The sequence below is a fragment of the Daphnia magna genome, linkage group LG1 (genome assembly GCF_020631705.1).
Source record: "Daphnia magna isolate NIES linkage group LG1, ASM2063170v1.1, whole genome shotgun sequence".
In the NCBI taxonomy this organism is placed as follows: domain Eukaryota; kingdom Metazoa; phylum Arthropoda; class Branchiopoda; order Diplostraca; family Daphniidae; genus Daphnia; species Daphnia magna.
Window position 1 is genome coordinate 11,556,938 of NC_059182.1, and position 22,534 is coordinate 11,579,471.

General features: G+C 42.3%; 5 protein-coding genes and 1 long non-coding RNA gene across 6 annotated transcripts; 3 read left to right on the plus strand and 3 right to left on the minus strand.

The window, feature by feature from the left end:
* Positions 1–41: 41 nt before the first annotated feature.
* LOC123469843 (peptidyl-prolyl cis-trans isomerase E-like) lies at positions 42–1,645 on the plus strand. The gene is made up of 6 exons (XM_045169210.1): positions 42–85; positions 153–208; positions 295–467; positions 532–939; positions 1,004–1,191; positions 1,254–1,645. The coding sequence occupies exons 2-6, from the start codon at positions 172–174 to the stop codon at positions 1,387–1,389; spliced, it is 942 nt and encodes a 313-aa protein (XP_045025145.1). The 5' UTR covers positions 42–85; positions 153–171; the 3' UTR covers positions 1,390–1,645.
* On the minus strand, positions 1,564–2,599 carry LOC116930695. Its single transcript, XM_032938086.2, has 4 exons — positions 2,406–2,599; positions 2,089–2,330; positions 1,899–2,022; positions 1,564–1,794 (listed from the first exon to the last, which is right to left on the minus strand). The coding sequence occupies exons 1-4, from the start codon at positions 2,431–2,433 to the stop codon at positions 1,661–1,663; spliced, it is 528 nt and encodes a 175-aa protein (XP_032793977.1). The 5' UTR covers positions 2,434–2,599; the 3' UTR covers positions 1,564–1,660.
* Positions 2,600–2,949: 350 nt separating this feature from the next.
* LOC116930687 (charged multivesicular body protein 2a) lies at positions 2,950–4,248 on the plus strand. Its single transcript, XM_032938082.2, has 4 exons — positions 2,950–3,314; positions 3,534–3,709; positions 3,773–3,907; positions 3,983–4,248. The coding sequence occupies exons 1-4, from the start codon at positions 3,147–3,149 to the stop codon at positions 4,188–4,190; spliced, it is 687 nt and encodes a 228-aa protein (XP_032793973.1). The 5' UTR covers positions 2,950–3,146; the 3' UTR covers positions 4,191–4,248.
* Positions 4,249–5,252: 1,004 nt separating this feature from the next.
* On the plus strand, positions 5,253–5,954 carry LOC123470010. The gene is made up of 2 exons (XR_006643383.1): positions 5,253–5,306; positions 5,371–5,954. It is a non-coding gene; the product is annotated as an uncharacterized LOC123470010 (long non-coding RNA).
* A 450-nt stretch (positions 5,955–6,404) lies between these two features.
* Positions 6,405–7,883, minus strand: LOC123469810 (peroxisomal membrane protein PEX16-like). Its single transcript, XM_045169158.1, has 5 exons — positions 7,709–7,883; positions 7,582–7,641; positions 7,332–7,527; positions 6,977–7,265; positions 6,405–6,893 (listed from the first exon to the last, which is right to left on the minus strand). Exons 1-5 carry the CDS (start codon positions 7,821–7,823, stop codon positions 6,552–6,554), a joined length of 1,002 nt encoding a protein of 333 aa, XP_045025093.1. The 5' UTR covers positions 7,824–7,883; the 3' UTR covers positions 6,405–6,551.
* Positions 7,884–8,135: 252 nt separating this feature from the next.
* On the minus strand, positions 8,136–8,872 carry LOC116930701 (zinc finger BED domain-containing protein DAYSLEEPER-like). Its single transcript, XM_045169364.1, has one exon. It carries the CDS (start codon positions 8,646–8,648, stop codon positions 8,136–8,138), a length of 513 nt encoding a protein of 170 aa, XP_045025299.1. The 5' UTR covers positions 8,649–8,872.
* Positions 8,873–22,534: the final 13,662 nt, after the last annotated feature.

A 22,534-nucleotide genomic window follows, 5' to 3' on the forward strand; every position in this document is an offset into this window, starting at 1 on the left:
CGGTACACGGTACACGGTACGCGTACACGATATACCGCGTCCCCCCGACCAACCTGGTTGATTTTGAATCGGATATTGACGCGAGGTGTTATTGTGTCTTCTTATTCACTAGTCCCATTACCTCATTACGAATTCTCGTTTTTTCAATTTAGTTACTTTTGTGTTTAAAACATGACAGCTAATAATGCAAAACGAAATATTTATGTTGGTAAGGTCAAATTATGCAAAGTAGTTTATCAGTAGACGTCCTAACCAATATTCATCGGCATACAATACTAATTGAAACTTATTTAGGCGGTCTTCCAGATGAAGCTGACGAATCAGTGGTTAGAGCTGCCTTTATCCCTTTCGGAGAAATTGTTAATATAGAGATTCCTCCTGATTATGAGAACCATGAAAAACACCGTGGTTTTTCTTTTATTGAGTATGAACTTGCTGAAGATGCTGCTGCTGCAATTGATAACATGGTAACATTTCAAGTATTCTGATCAGTTTTTATATCATATTTTTGTATGATACTTTCTTATCTAGAATGATTCTGAACTGTTTGGAAAAACTATCACTGTTAACATTGCTAGACCTCGTAAAATAAAAGAAGGGTATTCTAGACCAGTCTGGTCTGAAGATTCCTGGTTGCAAAAATATGCAGGAAAAACAGAGGAAAACAAAAGTGCATTAGAAGAAAGCAACAAAGAAATTACCAATGGAACAGCCTCTGTTGCTGATGGAGAAAATAAGCAAGAAGTTCTGAAAAAGCCCCGTGGTAACCCTCAAGTGTATATGGATCTTAAAGCAGGAAAAACAAATTTGGGAAGAATAATTATCCTTTTACGGGCTGATGTTGCCCCTAAAACTGTGGAAAATTTCAAGGCTCTCTGCACCCATGAAAAAGGTTATGGTTTTATGAACTCAAGCTTTCATCGAGTTATTCCAGGATTTGTAAGTTGAATGCTTCATACCCCCAAATATTTCTGTTTATTTGCATAGTTTTTACTTTCAAAAGATGGCTCAAGGCGGTGATTTTACGAATGGGGATGGCACAGGGGGCCGCTCGATTTTCGGTGGCAATGGGAAATTCGAAGACGAAAATTTTGTGCTCAAACATACCGGCCCAGGTGTACTGTCAATGGCAAATTCAGGACCAAATTCAAATGGATCACAGTTTTTTTTTACATTTGACAAAACCGAATGGTAATTTGTTTCTTGTTATATTACTGGTGCATGTTTCTGACTATCATTTTGTGTCAACGTAGGTTGGATAACAAGCACGTTGTGTTTGGCCAGCTACTTGCCGGTCTAGATGTTTTGCGTAAGATGGAGAAATATGGTACAAAGTCCGGAAAACCAACTGAAAAAATCATAATCTCTGCTTGTGGTGAACTGTTGTAGTGTGAAATTAGATACACCTTTTTTTTTTTTCTTATTCATTTATTACTATTTTTTTTTTTTAGTTATTTTTATTTCATTTATTATTTTTATTTCTTTTTTCTTTAACTGCGTTTATCACTGTCATATTTAATGGATACTGCTTGTGAACGTAGTAAAAAAAAAAGAACTAAGGCATCGATTGGACTAATGTATATTCCAACCCCCCTTTCCCCCCTTCAAAGAAAAACGAGACAAACAAAATAGAAAACAAAAAACATTTTGTGTTCAGTCTTTAATTTTCGTTGATATTCTCGTTTTGATTCGTCCAGCTACGGATTAGTTCCTGCATATAATTATCTTGTAGGTCGTTCGTTATCCGTGTACCTGGATAATTTAGTTCCTTACTTGGTCCGCTTGTGAATTCATCTAACATTTAGAGAAACTTAGTATTTAAAAACCATACAATACTATAGCATTTTCAAATTTTATTTTACTACTACTCGTACTTATAACTCAGAAAGAATAGTTACCAGTATCGAAATTTGGCCACAAAACTTGTTTATAGTGAACAATGGGAACTTCGTTGGATGCATGGCCAAGACCCAGGCGATCTTTAAATGGGTACTGCTCGTCGACGATTGTTGCGCGACCCGACTAGAGAGTCTTACATTAAGTAAAAACATGCAATTTAGGTTGCCCTTCAAACTAGTTTTTACACACCTCAGTTGAAACATCTTTGCGTCTACCCAGACGGGGAACCGCCTTTGAGGCCTTAAGAAAAAAATTGGATAGACTTCCCTCATGAGGAAAAGAATCCGAATTCATATATTCGGCGATGATTCCATCCCCACGTCGGCCAATGCGCGGAATTTTTTGTCGAAATCTATTGAAGTTTGGATTAAACGGTTCTGCGCCAGGGTCCGATAAGGCTGACGCCAACAATAACCAAGTCAAAAAAAGTCCTTAATTGAACAAATGCCATATTAGAAGAGTTTTTAATGCTGAACTTTGAGGTATAAAATTATAACAACAAGGACCTTTTATCATGATAACTTCTCGATACATTATCACTGCAACTGTGACTCAAAGTTTCCTGTCCAACTGCGGCGACTGAGTGTGACAACTGAGCGTAGAACTTCCAACTAACCGTGTTATAAAGGATTTCCCCATTTCCATTTCGGATTTTACTTGACGTGGATGACATACGGGTTTTGACATATGGGGACACAAATGTGCCCTCATCTTTCCGCATTGGTCTCTTTCAGTCAGTTTAATGTCATCGTCAATAACTCAGCAGGACTTCGTTACTGATATACATAATATAAAATAACCATTACCAGCAGCATTGGTAGATACGGGTCGCTTCTACAATCAATGCGTCATATACTGGATTCATGTTTTTACTGGTCGAATACGAACTTTATATATGAACAAATATAACTAGCCTCTTTAACTTGCCAAGTATTGCATTCAAATAATAAACAGACGATAAGTTTTTGGCAAACCTTGAATGCCTCAGATGTTGATTCAGACACTGTTCGGATCTATTCGGATTTTCCTGTTAATCGCAATACAGAACATAATCGATAGATAGGAAGTGTCATTTAGGAGGAAATTACTCAACCTAAAAACCTAAACCTACAAAACAGTTGTGTTGATATTTCATACATATTAGTCCAGTTTTGAGGTCATTATCTTACATACTTTGTGCTTTCCTTTACCATCTGAGGTCCGTTTTACGAATTTGTGTTGGAAGTTGAAACTGTGAGATCTAAAAAATGGAGTGGCTATTCGGTAAACGCCTTACCCCTGACGAAATGCTACGTCGAAATCAAAGATCCTTGAATAAAGCCATACGTGATTTAGACCGGGAAAGAATGAAAATGGAACAACAGGAAAAAAAAATTATAGCTGATATAAAAAAAATGGCTAAAGATAATCAAATGGTATAGTGTATGTTCCACAAATAAGTCTAATCATTTCATGAAGATTTTACTAGTAAAATAGTTGGTGCAATGCTTCATTTAAATTTTCTACAATAAGAATTTTTGTTTCATAACTTTTCTTGGCTTTAGATTATGTGCATAGCCCTATAAATAATAGCTAATTCTATAGCTAATTCTTTTAAACACAGTACACAGTTAACAGTACTTCAATTCCAACAGGATGCTGTGAAAATCATGGCGCTAGATTTGGTGAGGACAAGACGTTATGTTAAAAAATTCATCTTGATGAGGGCAAATATCCAGGCAGTTTCGTTAAAGATTCAAACATTGAAGTCACAAAATGCCATGGCTGAAGCCATGAAAGGAGTTACAAAAGCAATGCAAAACATGAACAAGTAAGAAAAGAAGAAGCTATTCTTTTTTAATTTCTAGAGTTCAGTTACATTTATCTTTTTCAGACAACTCAAATTACCTCAGATTCAAAAGATAATGCAAGAGTTTGAGAAACAATCTGAGATAATGGATATGAAAGAAGAAATGATGAGTGACGCTATTGATGATGCAATGGGCGACGAGGCGGATGAAGAAGAAAGGTAAAATAATACTGTCCACGTGTAAACGATAAAGAAATTACTAGGCGTTTTTTCACGTTTCTTGCATTCCGTTAGTGACGCGGTCGTATCGCAAGTATTGGATGAGCTTGGCCTTCAGTTAACTGATCAATTAACTGGTCTACCGATCGCTTCCGGTTCATTGGCTTCCACAACTGGTGTAACCATTAAAGGGGGTCCGCAAGCTGCAGCTGCAGCGGCTGGAGGTACAGTCGATGCAGATGCTGATTTACAGGCTAGGTTGAACAACCTACGCCGTGAGTGAACAAAACCCAATTCTGTACATAGTATACAGATCACCAACAATACATTTATCCGATCTACGCCGTCCGTCTCATAAAAAAATTCAAAGAATATAGGAGTGTCATCTCGCCTTAGACGAAAACAAAGTAAAAAAACAAACATTTTAGATTGAAACAGTGGGAATCTTATCTGAATGGCAAATGATTCCATTCGCCCAGGCCATTGAAGAATGGCATGCTTTATCTCTTGTCTGTTAACACGTTAGACTAGCCTTTGCTTGTGGAAAACGTAATGATGAGATAGAAATTTCTGGGTCAAGGGTGAAATTCCTGTATTATTCTTTTCTATTGATTGCTTAACTCGTATCAGGCATAGGTATAGCATACTAATCCTTAACTTTGTTTGAATTTATTGTTGATACAGTTAAGAGACTTGAAAAAGTTATTTTGAAAAAAACATTTTATACTTTTTTTGCACAAAATAAAAAAGCATTAACCTTTTGCAAACAGCGGCATGTCTTTGTTTAATACGCGATAAACAATATATAAAGATGTGTTTTAAAAAATTCCGCATACGGCATATAGCTAACCCATATGTTGCCAATATGGCATATATGTATTAACTTCGGGCATTCATAAAAAATTTTGGGCGTAAAAAAAAATACATAAAAGATAGCACAGTAAGGGCCAAACCGATATACGGATAAGCAATGACCGGTACGTCTATCATTCACCGGTTTTGAGAACACACTTGAAAATAAAACTAAATCGCTTGTTATCCCTGAGGGTATATATGTATATATACTGAAGGACTCTAACAATTTTAGGGTGTGGGGTATAGGGGGTAGGGTAGTAGTAGTAGATCTCAGAAGGTTTAATGTCCATTATGTATTTCCATATACGTTTCTTCCCTGAATGACCAATCGTCCCCAAATTTTGTACAAAATTCTGTCAAAATTTGATACGTGGTATAGTAGCTTTTTCATTTGATTCTATTACAGTTTTAAAAAATTAATTTGCGTAATTGTTACCTAGTTGGTTGCCGAATCCTAGGCAGTGAATTTGATTTTGTTTGCGTAACCTTACAACTGTCAATGCATTGCAGTCAGTGCAGAAGGCTGTATAACAGTCACTAAACAGTAAGTGTTTTCTTTAACAAAATGTTTTAAGCAGTAGATTTTTATATATTTTTTTATATTGCAGTAGTAAACATGCTGCCAGAACGGAGACTATGAAGAAGAAAGTTACACAGCGGCGACAAGATAACTAATTTTAGATGCTATATTTATATGTATGTGTGTGATAGCTCAGCCGTAAGGTGTTGGGCTCATAACACCAAGATCAATGGATCAATACTCTTTGAAACACAAAATTTATTTAAGTTTTCCTTTTTATGCGTATATTTTGTTAAATTTTTAAGTCGCTTAGTATGTCTTAAACTTAAACTATCCTAAGTAATATTTATATGGTTACATTCCCTGAAATTGCTTTTACAAGACAATTCACTTTGTTGTCTATTTTTGAGAAAAATTCTTCACGATAGCATTCTCATTTTTTTTTACATAAGTCCCCGTGTTGCTAATTTCGGACAGTATACTGCTGCAGAAGATGTAAAATTACACTGCTATTCATACTAGTCGCATTATGTCAATAATAGCGTTGTGGTAAGGTGTTGCGCTGGCATCATTAAGTTTAATTATCCTAGCTAATATTGATATGGTTAGATTCCCAGAAGTGTATTTTATAAAACTATTGCATTCGGTAGTACATTTGTTGTATAAAATTCATCAAATTCGTTATTGCATTTTAATTTTTTTACTTAAGCTCCCGTGTTGCTAATTCCGGACAGTAGACTACAGCAGATGAACACTATAAATTGATTGAAATTTAGAAACCTTGGATCCAAAATCTGTTTATCTTTGGCCCACGTTACATGTCTATAGACAATTTTTTTCAAAAAAATTGCCCGAAGGACATTACCGAAGGAATCTTGTTTTGTTCATTACCGCTTCCAAACTCTTGGTAATGAATATATGTATTTCCTTTCGCAACTTATTCCACATGATGAGCCACTACTTGCCATAAGAGACCATGTAATGAGTCTAAATAAAGTGGCTGGTTTTCAGATACAATTTTTGAATACTGTAGGTGACGAATCGTGTTTTAGAAATTTTTTTCACCGATAATTCTTTGCAGTGACAACCGTGATTGAAATAATAGAAAAATGTGCCAAAACATAAACATACAACTTCTATTGCAGTGTCCCAGAAAAAAAATCACAAAAATATTTTCCGTCAAAATCACAACGCCAAATTTGTAGTATCCATATCCAATTCATAATATCTAAACTCCACCCTGAAAGAAAATGTGTGCGGGAAGATAATTTAGTCCCAAGTGTAGCAGTATACATTTTGCCAGAACAACATGTACTGAAGAAATTGTTGAGGCAAAATTCCGACAACAGGGATCTTTCTTAGAAAAGTCATTATCTGTAAAATGACAGTTCGACTAAAGCGGTCGTAGATCGGTGACCGTAACAGATACATTAGTAGAGCAATCTGACGTCGTCGAATTTCTCTTGCATCTTCACAGTTTAATGAACTGGAGTTCAACAGCGTTATACTAGCAATATCTGTAACGAATGCTATTGACGTAGGAATCCAAGATTTTGTTCCAAAGCGGCTCATTCCGACGAGATGACAAAGCGGTTTCAACGTATAAAGTACCTAAACATGGAAAACCACAAATTGGTTTATTTATACTTACCTGAAATGACTGTTATTCCTCAATAGTTTAAGCAATGACTTACTTCTCCAAGCAAAGGGTAACCTTCAAGCTTCCTGTTATTTACAACATGGCCTTGAGGTGGTTGTGAACTAGGGAGTTTCCAGTTCCGTTTATGAATCTGGGGTGCTCCATTCACTTGCCGAATTACCCTTCCAGACTTCAAGGTGAAAGTAAGATTTTTTTTTTCTTCCATACCACATATTGACTCTGACAGTTGATTCTGTCTAAGCTTTTTCCTGTTAAGGGGGTGAATAGCTCGTGAGGATGCTATCCCAGCTTGCTGGGTCAACATGAAAGCCCTCCATAACAATCTATATTCAAGGAAAAAAATATTTTAAGAATAAAATAGTCGGTGCCATTCAGTCAAACATATGTACTTGATTAATTGAACAATAGCTACAGCAGTCCATTTTCCATATGAACCCCAAATTTTGGTTGCTGTAATCTCCAAAAACACTTGCAGGTATTCCAATATAGTAAACAGGATTCTACATTTTTCCACAACTGTTGCTGTTTTCTGGTCCAATTCTTTATGGTGCGTTGATCTCAATATTATTTGATCATTCAAAAATACTAAATTTAAACAATAATGCTGTTACTGAACCTATGTTATATGATAAGCATTACTAATAATATTGGAAGCTGAGTACAGCAACTCAGAAATTGCTGGTGATGTCTTTATACGGCCTGTTCAGAGTTCAGGGAGGATTATTTTTATTGAATTAAAAATAACAGTAAACTAAAGTAACTTTACCGGCAATTAAGTATGAGAGGAAACGACCGGCTGTTTCGAACTGGAAAAGCCTTTCTGGGTTTGTTACTACCCATGTTTTGTAGCTTTCGAACCATACCAATTTTGAATAGGACATTTTGTTGCCATCAAAACATTCTGAACAGTGAACTGTGGCCTTTTCCGGGTTCCTTGTAGGGCTCAGCCCCGCGTTGATCGGGGCGACTTTTTGGTGATGGGGGTGGGTTTACTCTTTTTATTTGTCACCCCTACCGGGGCTTGGGGCAAGCGATTCACGCCCCGATTTTGATCGGGTTCTTGCGGGCTGACCGGCGGGTTCGTCCCACGCTCTGACCTGGGTTCGCCCCGCGGGTTTACCAAGGGTTTAACACGTCATTTACTACAAACTATGATTTGTTCTACGAGAGAAGTTGTATTACCAAAGCTTTTTTCAACCTACGAACAACGAATTACACTGCATGTGAGCGTAAGTTAGTTCTTCATCATCAATGTCATCAACACTCGCATTCTCGATTTCTCGAATAAATGCATCGACATTCACATCTGCTAGCAATCCTGCTCTGTACCATGAGCGCAGACATAATAAGGCTTCTACGGTTTCAGGACTGAGACTCATTCTTGATATACCGAAAACATCTTTCTCCACGTTGAACGCCCTTTCGCTGGACGCGCTTGTGGCGGGAATGGTCAAGATGTCCCTCGCCATGCACGATAAACGCGGCCATTTGCGTGACCTCTGTGCCCAATACAGTAGAATGCCATCAGGATCACAGTTGCTTGGTTCAAGCTCTTCCGCCTCGTATTCCCTCAATTCATCTTTTGTATGGACGACGCTGTTTGAAGATCCGGAGAGTGTATCAGCAATGAAACTTTGGTCAAACTGCGATGGTTTCCTTTTGTCAGTCCGGTTACCGGATGTTGTAATTCCAGACTGGTATCTCATAACACCGAAGTCGATCGAATATTTGGTCTTCTATTTTGAGACCCTACTGCAGTTTTAGACTTTTTATTCTTTGCCATTATTCAAAATTCTGTTCGTACGAAGGAGAGAGACAACTGGACAAGTTAGTCGCCATTTGCTAATAGCTTCGTCTAATTCATTGTCGAATGTCGAGTATCTGACTCAATAACTCTGTCTGACCTATGACAATGCATGTATATACTCAATACTCCCCAGTAGATGGTAGGGCTGGTAGCCCAAAAATGATGAATGAATTTGATTGGCTTATATAAAAATTCCGAACAAATTTTTCGTCTGGTCAAATTTTGCAGGGAGCGCCGGGGCGGATCGGGTTGGCCAAATCTCGGCCCTCGCCCCGCCCAGAGTTTACAAATCAAAAACCCAGCCCCGAAAAAATCGCTTCTTTTTCTTACGACCCGCGGGCTGTCCCGATCAAAGTTGATCGGGGCCGAGCCCTAGTTCCTTGGTTTTTCACTTTCTCTGGAAATTCCCAGAAAAAAAAAACAAAGATTGCGCGGAAATTTTGAAAGATAATTGCGTTCTCGATTCCAAGCAGATCATGTTTGTGCGATTTTTGGGTTTGTTAGTTACGCAGGAAATAAAATTTTTGAATAGTTTTATACCTAGTTGTTATGTTTTTAGTTATAGAGCAGTAAAAATCCTACGTTGCACGTTCTCCACAAATGCGAAACTCTCATTTGTGTCGAAGTTGGTCTGCTGCGGCTGCAGCGTTTTATGAAGAAACGAACTTCTTCATGTTAAAAAATAAGTTTTCATAAATATTGTAACGGACGATCGACGTCAGAGCCGTTTATTTTGAAATCAAAGAGAATTGACTACAGAGTAAACTAAGAATAAGGGAAACAAGGTTTAAACAAGTTTGACACATAAGAATAACTAAGACGGAAGGAACCCAGATCCAGCCGAGTGGTCTTCTTTTATACCATCGTTGGGCGTTTTCTCCTGTTCTAGGGATTTAAGTAATTGGGTGATAATCTTCCTGTGACATTTAATAATCATCAGTTTATCTAACTCTCGGGAGGTAACCATGAGATAAATTCTATAGGTTGCATAACCCTACGTCTGCTGTGCGTTACAATATAATTAACATTCTCCCCCTTTTCTTCCTAGCAGTGGGTACCCTATTCATTTTTTCATTTCCTAATTTTTTTTCTAGCCCTAGTTCTATCTGGTTTATTTTTATTTAGCTATTGTTTGTGAATGGTTTGTTGTTCATCCCCTTGTAGCAGACGAATTTCTGGCAGCAAACGAAATTCTTCGGCTAAAAGAGACGAGCAACTTACGAACAAAAATAAAATAAAAATAAAGTAGATAGAACTGGGGCTAGGAAAAAAAATTGGGAAATGAAAACATGAATAGGGTACCCACTGCTAGGAAGAAAAGGGGGAAATCTAAATTATAGTTCTGAAAAATTAATTGTTAACGTGAAAAAGATGGTTTCTCCATAAGACGCTGCAGCCGCAGCAGACTAACTTGGACACAAATGAGATTTTCGCATTTGTGAAAAACGCGCAACGCAGGATGTTTTACTGCTCTATTGTTATTATGTTACCTAGTTGGCATGTTTTGTAAAAAAATGCCAAGAGAGGCAAATGAGGTTAGCCAGAAATTAAAAGAAGGGCAGCATAAGCTGCGCAATAACTGTCTAAGATGGTCAATTAATGTGTATTAATGTATATTAAGGTGTGTAATACGAAGAGGAATAGATTCAAGTTTCCTTATTTTTTGCAGTAAATTTTTTAAATTTTTAATCCAGGGGAAAGCAGCGCGGAAAACAGTCACAAGCGACTACTTTCCCCATTGTTGACAACGTTTTGGAGGGAATGTTATTGTAAGCTATTAATATTTTAACTTACTTTTTCATTGTCGTTTCTTGGAAAGTATATTTCAGTAGCACAAAAAATTAGGGAACAACTCTTTAGGAACTGAATTGTGAAAAGTGTCTCACTCTATTTTCTATAGAACAAAAGTTTTTATACGGGGTTTGTGAAGGTCGAACTACGAGAAAATTAAGTTGAAACGTTTGAAGGGTAAATCAGTCTGTAAGACGTCTAAGGAAGAAATTACATAGAAAAGAGGAGCGTATAGAAAATTAATGTTACGTAAGAATAAAGGGTAGGAAAAAAATAAGGAAAATAATAAAGAATAAATTTTTTTGGTTCTTTACATTATGACTGATCCGGGTAGTCAGCGCCCCTAGCGAATGCAACCAAAATTTGTCCGCGGAAATAGCAGACGAACAGCCCCTAACAGGCCTAGCAGACGACAGTTCGGAGACCTCCAATATTGGACCATGGTTTTACACTAACACAAAAAACAAAACGATGAATAACGTGAAACGAAACACTAGTTTTTTCAGTGAAACTTTTAGATTTATTCCTATTTCACACAATAACAAAATACAGTCATAGCAGTTAGAATCGGCCACCGAATGCTGCGTTGCACGATAAAATAAAATGCGAAAAAAGATGTCGAACAGCCCTATATAGGATATATAGGATGTAAATATATAGGGATATATATAATATATAGCACGTAATATATAGGAATAATACGTATTATATATTTTATAGTAATAATACGTAGTAACACGTAAACTGTTTAAGGATTAAATGTGAAGTATGTGTTGGCTAGCGCTCGGCCCCGCGCCAATCGGGGAACTTTTTAGTCGATCCGGTGTGGGGATAATCTTAATCGGGGAAGTGATTTCGGTGCTCGGTACGGTGATATCGGTGATCGGTGCCTTCCCCGATTATCAATGAATAGTAATGTAAATTAGCAGTTGCCCTGCGGCCAACAAGAACAAAATGTGACCCTAGTCACGTGATTCTCGTTGGACTATCAGAACTCAAGGTCACTGGTAAGACTAACCCCCTATGGATGAAGCGGTACTATCGGTGCAGCACCGATTATAGCACCGTTCCGCACCGAAAAAAGAAATCCCCGCACCGAACTTCCCCGATTCATTTTCATCGGGGAAGCTTAGCGGTGTCCCCGATTAGAATGTGATCGGGGCCGAGCCCTAGTGTTGGCTAGATGGTGAAGTATTGAATCGTTAAAAGACCGGAAAAGAATCGATTCTTTGGAAGGCCCTATACTTTAGCATTGGCATATTTATTGTCTGCACGTTAATCGACCTAGCCGAAAAATGGCGAAGCGGTTTACTTTCCTAATTAGTACACCCTAAGCAATATTTTTGCAGAATTGGATAGACCTTATCAAGATTTATCCATTCCTATAATTATTAAAACTTTTGGACATATAGTTTTCCCGATTCTCCCAAAATCGGGTTTTAGAATTTTTTTTCTCAGACCCGCACCAACCCAATGGCCCGTGGATGGCAATTCACAATAGTTGTAAAGAAAACACACTAATATTTAATTTATTCCGGAGCTATAAAATTTAAAATGATATTATAAAGGTATAAATACAGTACCCACCAAACGATTAGGTACACACCCGTTTTTTAGTGCATTCTTATGGCGCTTCGGGTCTTAGGAAAATTAGATTTTTTTTTTACTGATAATGATAATTTTTTTTTTCCTTTTTCCTCTATCAGAAGAGAAAGTGCTCTAAAAGTTATCTTAACATAAAAAATTGTAGAAGTTACACCCAGGGCGCTAAAGTATCGTTCACATCATTAGGTACACCACTTTTCTCCCCATAAACGCCATGTTAATACCGGCGTTTCCAAAAATATAAATAAAATACTTTAAAACATCCCTAAATTAATTTTGTTATGCCGAACGATGCGTTTTTCTTTACTGTATTAGAATATAGTGCATGTTTTTGAATTATTTGAACTAAAAAAATGCTTCCCTATACCCCAAAGTTGTTACACTCAAATGTTTTACAGAGAAAATCCCTGAGTGATTTACCTTGGTAAAGATGGATGGCTTTGCCATGGTTATGGGCCCCAAACTGTTTATTGTTTCCCCAGGGGTTCCAGCCGGGTTTGGATTGGCTGCGAATTGGATAGAATTATCGTGTGTAAACAGGGGAGTTGTTCGTTTTAATTTATTTTTTATCTGATTCGCCGTATTCAACTTCGTGCCAATGGGTTGTTTCTAAATATGTAGGTTTGTTTTTTAATTATTATTTTTTTTTTTTGATCGAAATTATAATTTTGGTCGTGAAAGTCGGGTTCTGATTGGTTGGTGGCAGGTTGGTGGATTTAGGGACCCTTCCTGTGCCGCGGGTTTTCGTTTTTGGGTGAAATTTTATTACTGTTGGATTCTCCATGTAAAACTGTATGGAATAGGGTATTTTTTGTGATGAAAGGTTGGTTTGTTAATTTTTAATTTGTGTTTGTTTAGAAACGATGAGGGCGGCTGTCGTTTGTCATTTGTTTTTTTATGCTGTCATGGAGAGAAGTGGAAAACGTCAGGTTTTCGGTTATTCTATTCGATCAGCGTTTCGTAAGTTTTCCCTTTCAGAGTCTAATTAATCGCAATGTTGAACAACTTTTAGGAAAAGGTCAAATTAGTGGTGAACTTTGTGTAAGTAGCCGTCGTTTAAGAGAATTCCCCTAGTGGTGGCTAATAAATACAATCTAAATGACAGGGCCGCGGTATATCGTGTACGCGTACCGTGTACCGTGTACCGGTGTATCGGGGAAAACGATCGTGGAATGGCTAGCCCCGCCCAGATGGGGAGGAGCTTATTATCGTGGAATGGATCGATTTCCACGGTATATCGTGGAAAGCGATCGTATACCTATATAGTTATTCTATGTAGAATTGTCATATATAATACCTATATATAGTATCCTTTTCCTTATATAATACCTATAAAGAGGCATTGTATAGAAGAACTATACACAGGTACTATATAGTACCTACATATAAGTACTATAAATACGAAATACTATTTCATTATAAACTATACTGTTACATCTAAATATACAGTCATGCTTGGAAGTTTCTTTAGCAGGCTAATTGGTCTATATCCTTCTATTTCTTTTTGATGGAGAGAATAGTTTGGTGCCTACCGTACCCCTTTATGCTATTCCTATTTCTCTTTCTTTGCAACCCGCGAAAAAGGTGCAACATTAAATGTAGGAAAATTAACTGAAACGTAGAGGAAGAGAAGAATGGAAAGAAAACGAGGGTATGGTAGGCACCATAGTATCCCTTCCGTCCAAACAAAATAAAAGGATATAGACCCATTTGCCTGCTAAAGAAACTTGCAAGCATGACTGTATAACTAGCTATATGTAGTAATAATTATTATGTGTAACAGGTATATACAATTATTATAATATAGAATTATATAGAATAATCACATACAGTACTTGTATATAGTTATTTAATATATAGTGTTGGCTATATAGTGCTTGTATAATGTATATTGTCACACGAGTTGTATTGGACAAGAACCAACGAATACAACAAGTGATGACTTAAATTCTAAACAATGGTTTAACTCAAACAAAAGGGATAACCATTACCAAAAGTTGGAGAAGTGTCTGAAGACCTCTTGGGAAACCAGGGAACTCCTCCTACGGAGCCCAGCTCCGGGAGCTCACCCGATGGAGACTCATCTAACGCAGATTTGGGGCAGCGTTTTATACCGTCGCGCGAATTACTCCCCTTCCGGACTGCATATCTGCGTATCTTTCTTAGAGCGGACTTCTCCCGATAATTTCTTCACCACGATCGCAGCGTTGTCCAAGGAGCGGATGACTCATCTCTGTGAAGAGATAACCAATCCCCCTTTTCACCCGCGACAATATCTATATAACATTATACATGCTCCTGTTCAGACTTATTGTACTATAGACATCAGTGCTATATGGAGCATTGTACGTATCATTATATAATAATTAATATATTTTAAATATGTACATGATATATAGTGTAGATAGTTAATGGTATATACAATACTATACATAGCACGGTATATAGTATTGTAGCGTTCACGCATCGTTGTAAGAGAACTCTCGCCATCCGTTATAACTGTAACGGATAGACAAACGACCGACGGAAGTGTCATTCGAGTGTCATCCGATTGCAGATGCATCGGATTCGCCGACTGACCCTTTCCCACGCCTGTAAGACTATAAATGGGACTGTAGTGTAGACCTTCGGGGCCAGTAGTTAGATAGAACCGTTATGTTTACTTTGTGTAGTGTTTGAGTGTTGAAGAGATTGAATACACCGATATTGATTCACCGAACCCATCGGCGATAACTCGTTACATGGTGGAGATGCAGGGTAGACCTTCCTGGTAAAATAAGGTAAGATCATTGTGCTTGATTCTGAGTTGTTAGGGGACGAAGTGAGAGAGTAAGAGACTAGGAGGCAGGTGCTGTTGAGAGGTCCTTGGAAGGTGTGACCAGCGGGTATTGGTACCTTAAATTGCTTGGGTATAGGACCACAGGCCTGGCCGAGCTTCTTATTCGTTTGAACGTCCACAACTCGGGTAAGAGAGCAGATCTTGTCTTGTTTTACGCGGGTTAAAATAGGTCTACCGGGGGGTTCGGCGATCCTGAATGATCGGGTGTAGATGAGTACTGGTCCACTGCGGCAAAGTAAACGGTTAAGGAGGATTGCAGCGTCACCCGAGGGCGAAGTAAGGGAACGTAGGGGGGCCAACGTAACGGAAGCTCAAACGGAAGTTACGACCAAAGTTTGTGTTAGTACTGGGACGCAAACCTCTCTAGCGATTAGTCACCCCGCCCCGAGCCTCGGAGCTGAATCAGGGAATCTGGTTGGTAGTTCTGGAGAGAGGGCGAATCGGGGGTGCAATTATCGGAAGTTCTTGCTACAGCGGAGAGCGAGAGACAGCGGTCTAGGAGAACGGACGGTCGTAGATCCAGACGACTCAGGAGAAGAGGCGGGCGCAAGAGAGCGATCCACTACCTATCCACCCCTGCCAGGAAGTAGGGCCGAGAGTAGGCTTAACTTGGTGGAAGCGGGGATAGAAGGGGCCTACTACACGGAGTCACTGCAGTGGGATTCCGGCGACCTACTAGAGGACGTGGTAGAGCTCAGAGCGACTTCCGAGCCGGAAGAGGGCACCAGTCAGGAGGGCTCGGGGTGGCACGGTTGGAGAAGCCGACCCACATCCTCGAGAGAGTCATCACTTGCAGAGTCGGTAGACGAAGAGGAGCTTGCGAGTGAGTCGGTAGACGAAGAGGAGCTTGCGAGTGAGTCGGTAGACGAAGAGGAGCTTGCGAGTGAGTCGGTAGACGAAGAGGAGCTTGCGAGTGAGTCGGTAGACGAAGAGGAGCTTGCGAGTGAGTCGGTAGACGAAGAGGAGCTTGCGAGTGAGTCGGTAGACGAAGAGGAGCTTGCGAGTGAGTCGTCAGGCAGTTCAGCGGGTTCTCGGGCCGCGTCACCAGTAGTCATGGCCCAACGACCACCTGCCCCCCAATTGAAGTACCGGGCTCCTCCGATCTTCTACGGGAGGAAGGATGAGGGTGCAGTGGATTGGCTAGAGCGTTATGAGAGTACGGCTCTCTATAACCGTTGGGGAGCAGCTGAAATGGCCGAGAATTTTGGGATGCAGCTGGATGGAGCAGCTAGGAAATGTTTTCTCTGCTCGGGAGCGCCGGCGGTGTGGCGGGATACACCGGCAGTGGCAGCAGCACCGGGGGTGGTGGCTGTGCCTGGGGTGGACGGACTACGAACGAGATTTCTGCGCGCCTTTCAGCCACAACATTATGGCCGCTATCAGGCAAAGTTACGACAGCGGAAGCAGGGGATAGACGAATCAGGGGTGGAATACTTCTACGACGTCATTGATTTGTGTCGGAGGGTAGACCCAGGGATGTTGGAAGAGGCAAAAGTGGATTATCTGTTTCGTGGTTTGAAGCCTACCCTTGTCGAGAAGATCTGGGTAGCTAGCCCGAGAACTACGGCGGAATTCTTGACTGCGGTGCAGCTGCACACGGAAGCGTCGGAGTTAGCTATTCGACCAGAATGGGCTGTGAGCGTGTTGGGACCAATGAAGGGGTTACCTCCTCCAAAGGAGGAAGCTGGGACTGAGTTGAAAGACCTGGTATTGGAATTGAAAGCTGAGATCGCCGAGTTGAAACGCGTGTCAAAATCTCCCAGGCCGGAGGGCGGACGGGGAAACTCGGGGCGACCTCAAAATAATGTGTCGTTCGCATCTCGGACTTCGGATGGGAAGCCTATCTGTCATAATTGTGCCAAAGCGGGGTACATTGCTCGTTTCTGTAGAGCGGAGAAGGGCCAAGACCAGAAAAGTACGGCCCCGAAAGAAGATGGGAAGGGCGGTCAGCGGAGTGATCGTCGAGACGAGGGAGAGAACAGATGGAGAAACGATCGGCGCAAGGAAGATGGAAAGGCTTTGCAGACTAGGCGACGGGACTCCGAAGAAGATGACCGGAATACCGTGGGCATGGTGTCGGCCGACGAAGACGACTCAGGAGAGACGGCTGTACTGCTTATCGACTCTTCCCGCCTGATAACTGAAGAGGTAGTGTGCCGAGGAATAAGGATCAAGGCCGTGATTGACACCGGAGCGGTGGTGTCGGTGGCGTCTCCGAGCTTGCAAGAGAAACTAGGAGCTCGTCGAATGGGATGGGACGAACCGTCTGTAGTCATGGTAAATGGCCAGAGAGCTCCCCCGCTAGGAGCCCTCGAGCTAGAAATCGAGCATAGAGGAATGAAGGCCAGTGGAAAAGTAATTCTATTGGAAATGAGAGGGATCGAGTTACTGCTGGGCAACGATTTTTTGAGCCAGTTCAAGCGGCTTCAAATAAATTACGTCCCAAATGGCGCTGAATTATTGCTCGGAGAGTTACCCGTGAACGTAATCGAAGAACAGGAGGCCGTGAAAGCACCTAGATTGGTCACAAAGACGGGTAGAATGCTTCCGCCAAGAGCCATTGTTCCGGTGGAGATAGAAACCACGACTCTCAATGAAGCAACGTGGATGATTGAACCTTCGGAACGTCTGGCTCAAACCAAGGGGCTGACGGCGGGTAAAGTGCTGGTGTCTTCGGATCAACCGTTAGGACAAGTGTTGATGGTTAATTTAACCAATCGGCGCGCCTATCTAAGAGAAGGGAACCGTTTTGGGGCAGATGGAGGCTGTGGAACCCTCCATTGTCGCAGTTGGTGAGGGGGAAACGCCAGATTCACTGGGCGACGATGTTGGGGAGGACTCAGCTGAGTCAATAAGCGACTCAGATTCTATGCCGACAGTGACCTCTATTCCGAGTCAAGCTTTTCGGGCTCAAGTAGCATCGACGCTTCCCCCTGCTGATGTGGAGAAGATGGTTGAGCTACTCGAGGAATTTGACACTAGTTTTGTGTTGAAGGAGGGAGAACTGGGGGTGTGCAAGATTGCAGAGCATCGCATAAATACTGGTACAGCTACGCCGGTACATCAGTCTCCCTACAAGAGTGCTTGGAAAGAGAGGGCTATTGTGCAGAAACAAGTGGACGAAATGCTGAGCAGAAGTGTAATTGAACGTTGAACTAGCCCGTGGGCATCACCTGTGGTTTTAGTGAAGAAAAAGGATGGAAGTTGGCGTTTTTGCCTGGACTATCGCCGCCTCAACGCCATATCCGTAAAAGATGTTTACCCGTTGCCGAGGATCGAAGAGACGCTATCTCGGATGGGGAACGCCAGCATCTTCTCGACGCTGGATCTGGAGAGTGGGTACTGGCAAGTACCACTAAACGAAGAGGATAAAGTCAAGACGGCGTTTGTCACCCCCGACGGACTTTATCAGTTTCTTGTCATGCCCTTCGGGTTGGCCTCCGCACCGGGGACATTCCAACGCATGATGGATTTGGTTTTAACTGGTCTAAGATGGACGATTTGTCTGGTTTACCTGGACAACATCATCATCTACGCGGCTGATGCGGAGGAACACTTGGTGCGAGTGCGACAAGTGTTGACCGCCCTGCGGAAGGCCGGGTTGAAAATTAAGTGGGTGAAGTGTCAGTTTGGGGCCAGCGAAGTAAAGGCTTTGGGCCACGTCATTAGTGGAGATGGAGTTAGGCCTGACCCAGAAAAAATTAATGCGGTCGCAAACTTCCCTTCTCCGTCGACCCTGTGTAAGCCAAGTGATCAGTTGAAGTGCGTACGTAGCTTTGTGGGGCTTTGCTCGTATTATCGCCGGTTCATTCCTCAGTTTGCACACACAGCCAAACCCCTGACGGACATGTTTAAAAAGGGTGGTTGCTTCGTGTGGGATGAGTCTCAAGAAGTCAGCTTTGAGCTGATGAAGCAGGCGCTAGTGAGTGCGGCCACTTTGGCCTATCCCGATTTTACAAGGCCGTTCGAGATACACCCTGACGCCTGTGACTACGGTTTAGGAGCGGTGTTACTACAACGCGTAAATAACATTGAGAGGCCCCTGGCCTACGCGAGTCGCCTCTTGTCTCCAAGTGAGTCGAATTACTCGATCACGGAGAAAGAGTGTCTCGCTTTGGTTTGGGCCGTGAAGAAATTCCGGACTTACATATGGGGCATGGATACTTTGGTGGTGACCGATCATCACGCTCTGTGTTGGTTACTCACCAAGAAGGATCTAGCCGGACGTTTAGCTCGCTGGAGTCTACAGCTACAGGAATTCCTACTACGGATCATACACCGAAATGGAAGACTTCATACGGATGCAGATGCGTTTTCCCGCTATCCGGTCGACGCACCGCAGGAGCTCGACGAACAGCTGTATTGTACTCTAGCTGCCTTCAGTATTGACACTGAAAGTAAGAGTGAGTTTCAGCAAGCGCAGCAAGTGGAGTGGGACCAAGTCTTCGCGGGTCTGGAGAAAGGAAGAAAATACAGCCAGTATCGCCTTAAGGACGGTCTGCTGTTCCAGACCAAGGTCGTTGACGACGGCCTCCTACTAAGGCTATGTGTGCCTCAATCCTTTAAAAACGAGGTAATACGCTCTTGCCATCATGACATTACCGCCGGCCACCTAGGTGTCACTCGTACTCTTGACAAAGTGAGGGGTAGATACTACTGGTGGGCCTTGGCCGAGGACGTGCGTAATTTTTTTGCGGGCGTGTCGGGAGTGCCAGTCCCGAAAACCAGTCTACCAGCGACCAGCGGGGTTTATGGAAATTCAAAGAAGTGAACGTCCATTCGAGAGACTGGGAATGGATATTCTGGGACCTTTTCCACTGTCCAAGAGTGGGAATAAAAGTATTGTGGTAGCCGTAGATTACGTCACCAAGTGGGCGGAGACTCGAGCTCTACCTTCAGCAGATGCGTCGGAGGTAGCAGATTTCTTGGTGAAATTTGTGTTGTTAAGACATGGAGCTCCACGCCAGTTGACGACCGACCAGGGACGTTGCTTCACTGCTGAGGTAACTCAAAAGGTGTTGCAGGCCCTGGAGACGAACCATCGTACGACAACGGCTTATCGTCCCCAGGCAAATGGTTTGGTGGAAAGGTTGAACCACACCCTAGCTGACATGCTGTCCATGTATGTTAGCTCCGACCATAAGGATTGGGACGAGTCGTTACCTTTCGTAACGTTCGCTTACAACACCAGCCGTCATGAAAGTACGGGACGAACTCCATTCTACCTGGTGTACGGAAGAGAAGCTGTTCTCCCCATCGATGGCGCTCTGAACGTGGATCCGAATTTGGTACCTCCACCTAACCGGGATCCGTCCGAATGGGCGGTGGAACGTCTTCAACAGGCCCGATTGGAAGTGCAGGCTCGCGCTGCTGCTGTGCAGCGGAAGCAGAAAAAAGTTTACGACGAGGGCCGGAGAGGAGGCGACGACATATCTACCTGGAGAAGAGGTACTGATCTACAAGCCTATCAGAAAGGTAGGAAAATCTGAGAAGCTTTTGCATCGTTGGTTGGGACCGTACACGGTCGTACGACAGACCACTCCTAGTAACTACGAGCTGCGGCTGGCACGAACGGTTAAAACCGAAATCGTTCATGTGGAACGTATGAAACCGTTCGTCGATTGCGTTAGCATTCCGCCGCCGGAACGAGAAGCTGCCGTTGGGAGCTCATCAGGAGTCCGTGGACCTGAACCGAGAGGAGTAAACCGGAACTCTCCGGCTTACACTCCCGCTGCACGTGATGGGCCGTCACATTCTACAGCCATCGCACCCGAAGGCGTCGGCCTTCGACGCTGTACGAGAATACGGGCACCGAGGAAAACATTCTTACTTGCTTTCCCGTTGATGTTTTTGCTTACCGTAATGTCAGGTCCGGGTCCGGTAGCTGCCAGCGAGATCGTCGCCTATCAAGGGGTGATCTTCAAGTCGGAAGGAGACTTAGCCTTCTCCGACTCGGAGTGGGTCGTAGTGACAGATTTTACGTTTGATCCAGTGGATCAAGTGGTAAAATCGTTATACGAGTGGTTAGACATTCGAGTGAATGCCATGTCCGATCACTACGACGGAGTTAAATCACAGTTTAAACAGGCATTGCAACAACATGTGAAAGAACGGGCACAAGAAGAATTGTTGAAATTGCGGAAGGTTCATCAGCGCTGGAACGAACTAAACACAGCCGTCGGTGTGCAAGACTCCAGAGTGAAACGTGGCCTAGTGGATGGAGGAGGTCGACTTCTTAACTGGCTTTTCGGGGTCTCTACCCAAGAAGATCTCGAACACGTGAACGGCCGGATCAATAAGCTTTCGACGGAGACAACATCCATTGTGCATGCCCTGGAAGTTCATGCTTCTCTCATTAACGAGACGCTGTGGGAGACTAAGGCAAGTGGCGACGCCGTAGCCGAGCTACAGATTGCTTTTGCAAAAATTGAACGAGAGGCCTGGAAAATGGACAACAAAATGGACGGGGTGGTGAAAGAGATCGAAAGGCAATGGATTGCTACCACGAAAGTTGGAGATGCGTTCCGTCAAATTGGGTCCGCCGTGGGATGGATCGAAGAGGTGTTGGATAACTTTGCCGTTGGATTGGCTGTTATGGCTATGGAACGTCTACCAGCTACCCTTTTTCCCCCGCTGCAAGTTCAAGCCGCCCTGAAAGAAATTAAATCGGTGCTGCCGTCAGGATGGTCCTTAAGTCCATCCATCCAGAAGGGCGAGGTCTGGAAGGTGTACACTGAAGCTAAAGTAGTCGTGGCTGCGGTTAATAATGGTCTTAGAATTTTTATTCATTTACCTGTTTTTGAGTTTCCTTTTCGTTTTACACTCTATAAAGTAATCAGTTTGTCGCGCCCTATAGACAATGCCACACAAGGTGCACAATTTTATCCTCTTCCACCATTTCTTGCCGTAGCAACTGATAGACAAGCCTTTGTAGAGTTATCAGCAGACGATGCATTTCGTTGTTTAATGTCACCGGCTTTAATTTGTCCGATAAGTAGCGCTATTAATCGGAAACACAGGGAACCCGGGTGTGCAATGTCTTTGTTTGCAAAGGACGAGGCCCGTAGTCGCACCCAGTGCAAGACTCATGTTTCACCTTGGCTTGGCCAACAAACTGTATATCTAGGCCATAGGAGGTGGGGTTATTCAACTACTGAAGATACAACAATAACAATAACTTGCCCGCAAAGTCGTGAAAAGGTTAACACTTTAATTAGAAGAAAACCTTTTGATGTCTTTGAAGTTCCAATGTCGTGTACCGCACACCTGGATAATTGGATTTTTCAGGCAAGCTTCAGGAAGAATGTCAAGTATACACTGAACAACGCGTCACTGCCGTCACTCACTGAGCTTGAAAAAGTAGGGCAAGTTTTGAAAGCGCCCGAGGCTAGTGAGACTATACTAGAAAGGGAGGGGGGACAAGAACCCAGAAAAGCCAGCCGATACTGACGCGCCGTGCGATGATTCAAGGTCGCGTAGCCCTCATGGGGGAACATCTGCGTATCATTGAGGAAGAAGAGAAAGCTAAACGGGGCGCGGGGCAACCCGAA